Source organism: Galeopterus variegatus, unplaced genomic scaffold (genome assembly GCF_000696425.1).
Source record: "Galeopterus variegatus unplaced genomic scaffold, G_variegatus-3.0.2 Scaffold993, whole genome shotgun sequence".
Taxonomy (NCBI): Eukaryota; Metazoa; Chordata; class Mammalia; order Dermoptera; family Cynocephalidae; genus Galeopterus; species Galeopterus variegatus.
The window spans coordinates 70,196-71,855 of NW_007727104.1; the positions used below are offsets into that span (position 1 = coordinate 70,196).

At 39.5% G+C, this 1,660-nt stretch overlaps 1 protein-coding gene across 3 annotated transcripts in view; it reads right to left on the bottom strand.

The window, feature by feature from the left end:
• Nucleotides 1-1,660, bottom strand: part of PTPRM (protein tyrosine phosphatase, receptor type, M) — a 361,286-nt gene that overhangs the window by 43,797 nt on the left and 315,829 nt on the right. For all 3 annotated transcript variants that reach the window (XM_008574057.1, XM_008574056.1, XM_008574058.1), the window contains one exon: nt 313-429. In XM_008574057.1, coding sequence (XP_008572279.1) covers nt 313-429 — 117 coding nt within the window. The remainder of the gene's footprint in view (nt 1-312; nt 430-1,660) is intronic.

Below are 1,660 nucleotides of genomic sequence, written 5' to 3' on the forward strand. Positions count from 1 at the left end.
GTGCGGGCGACACCAAGCCAAGGGTTCCGATCCCCTTACCGGTCACAAAAAAAAAAAAAAAAAAGAAGAAAATAGACATTTTTCTCTGGGTTATTTGCAAAATATAGATTCTTATGAAATGGGAATGATTCACTTTAAAGGTGAACCTGAGCTACTATAGAATCAGAAAGCAAGATGCAGTCTTGAGAAACCACCGGGTAGAGCCTACGTGCATTCAGGCATGACCACATGTAAATTACCCTAGACAAGTTAATGAGGCTATGGTACCACTAACATCTGACCACAGCTTTCCAAAGCAGTATGAAAACTTACCTTTTCAACAGCAAATGTTCTTATCACATATTCAGCTAGTAGTTCTGTTTCTATCAGGGTAACTTTAATGTCTTTGTATATCTCTGTGTCATCTGGCCAGTATTTGCAGCATTTGACCTTTAGAACACAGAAAGGAAATTATGAGTTTAGGGTTTTTTTTAAAAAAAGTTTCCACAGTGATGGGTCATACTATGATTCACTGGATAAAATTTGCACACAAAAATAAAAGTTAATTGTATACTCAAGAGCAAAGTCTATTTTATTTAAGATTACCTACGTTTTTTCTTTTCCACAAGAAAATGAAATTTTAGTTATGGGAGAAGTAAAGCGTAGGAAAATGGTCTAAAGTTAACAAATTATATTTATACTACAAATACCTCAGTGCAGTAACCATTCATTTCCTGTGCATCTCTACCCAGGGAAGGCCCTGGAAAAATAAACTATAGAGGGAAGCTTGCAATATTTTAGCTCCTCTGAATTTTGAATTCCTTCTAGTTTCAGAAATTGACATTTTCTGAGGAGGAATGAGCAGAAAATCAGAATCAACACCAAAAATTAGAGTCATTTTTTTCTGAAGCAGGAAGGAGCTATGTGGTTTTCCCAAGTTAGAACTACAGATTCATTTTAATCTAAGTATATTCAATAAAGAAAAATTGATAAAATATGAATACAGTCTTTCTGTATTACCTGAAGCCTCCAATCTAAAGGATTTTTCGCATGGAAGAAATTCATTAGACTCAGCCCGTCCTAGCAAGTTGGTGTCTTTGTTGCGTGGCTCTTCTAGATGTCAGCAGAAGCACGGCATGAGGAAAAGCGGGAGCAGAGGCTGGGCAGGGACACGTGGCCATCCCCAGGCTCTGTCCTTGGCTTCTTCTGCCACTCCTGAATTTGTGGCAGTTCATCCACTCTCGCTCCTGCCTGCCATGGGTGAATTCTATTCAGTAACTCTGGCTCCATTCCTCAAATGCTGAATTTGGTTTCAGTACTTCTTTTGTGGGCATCTTCCCTTGGAGGTCCTCCCAGCACCTCAAAGGCAAGATGTCTAAAAGAGAATCCTTTGTCCCCCATCAGCTGCTCTCTTCCCGACTCCTGTGTCAATGCCACCACAATTCCTCAGTCACCCAGGTACCAAACCTGGCGATTCCTTCTCCAAAACCCGACCTGTTGCCAAGTCCAGGAGTGCCTTTGAAATATCTCTCAAATATGTTTTCTAAACTTTGATTCCTTCTGCAACAATTTTAGCTCAGGCTCTGATGTCTTTCTGCATGAGCATTATATACATATAAATGCCAAAAAAACCCCAAACCCACAAAAAACCAAAAAAACAACCTTCCAAAGTGTAATCCCA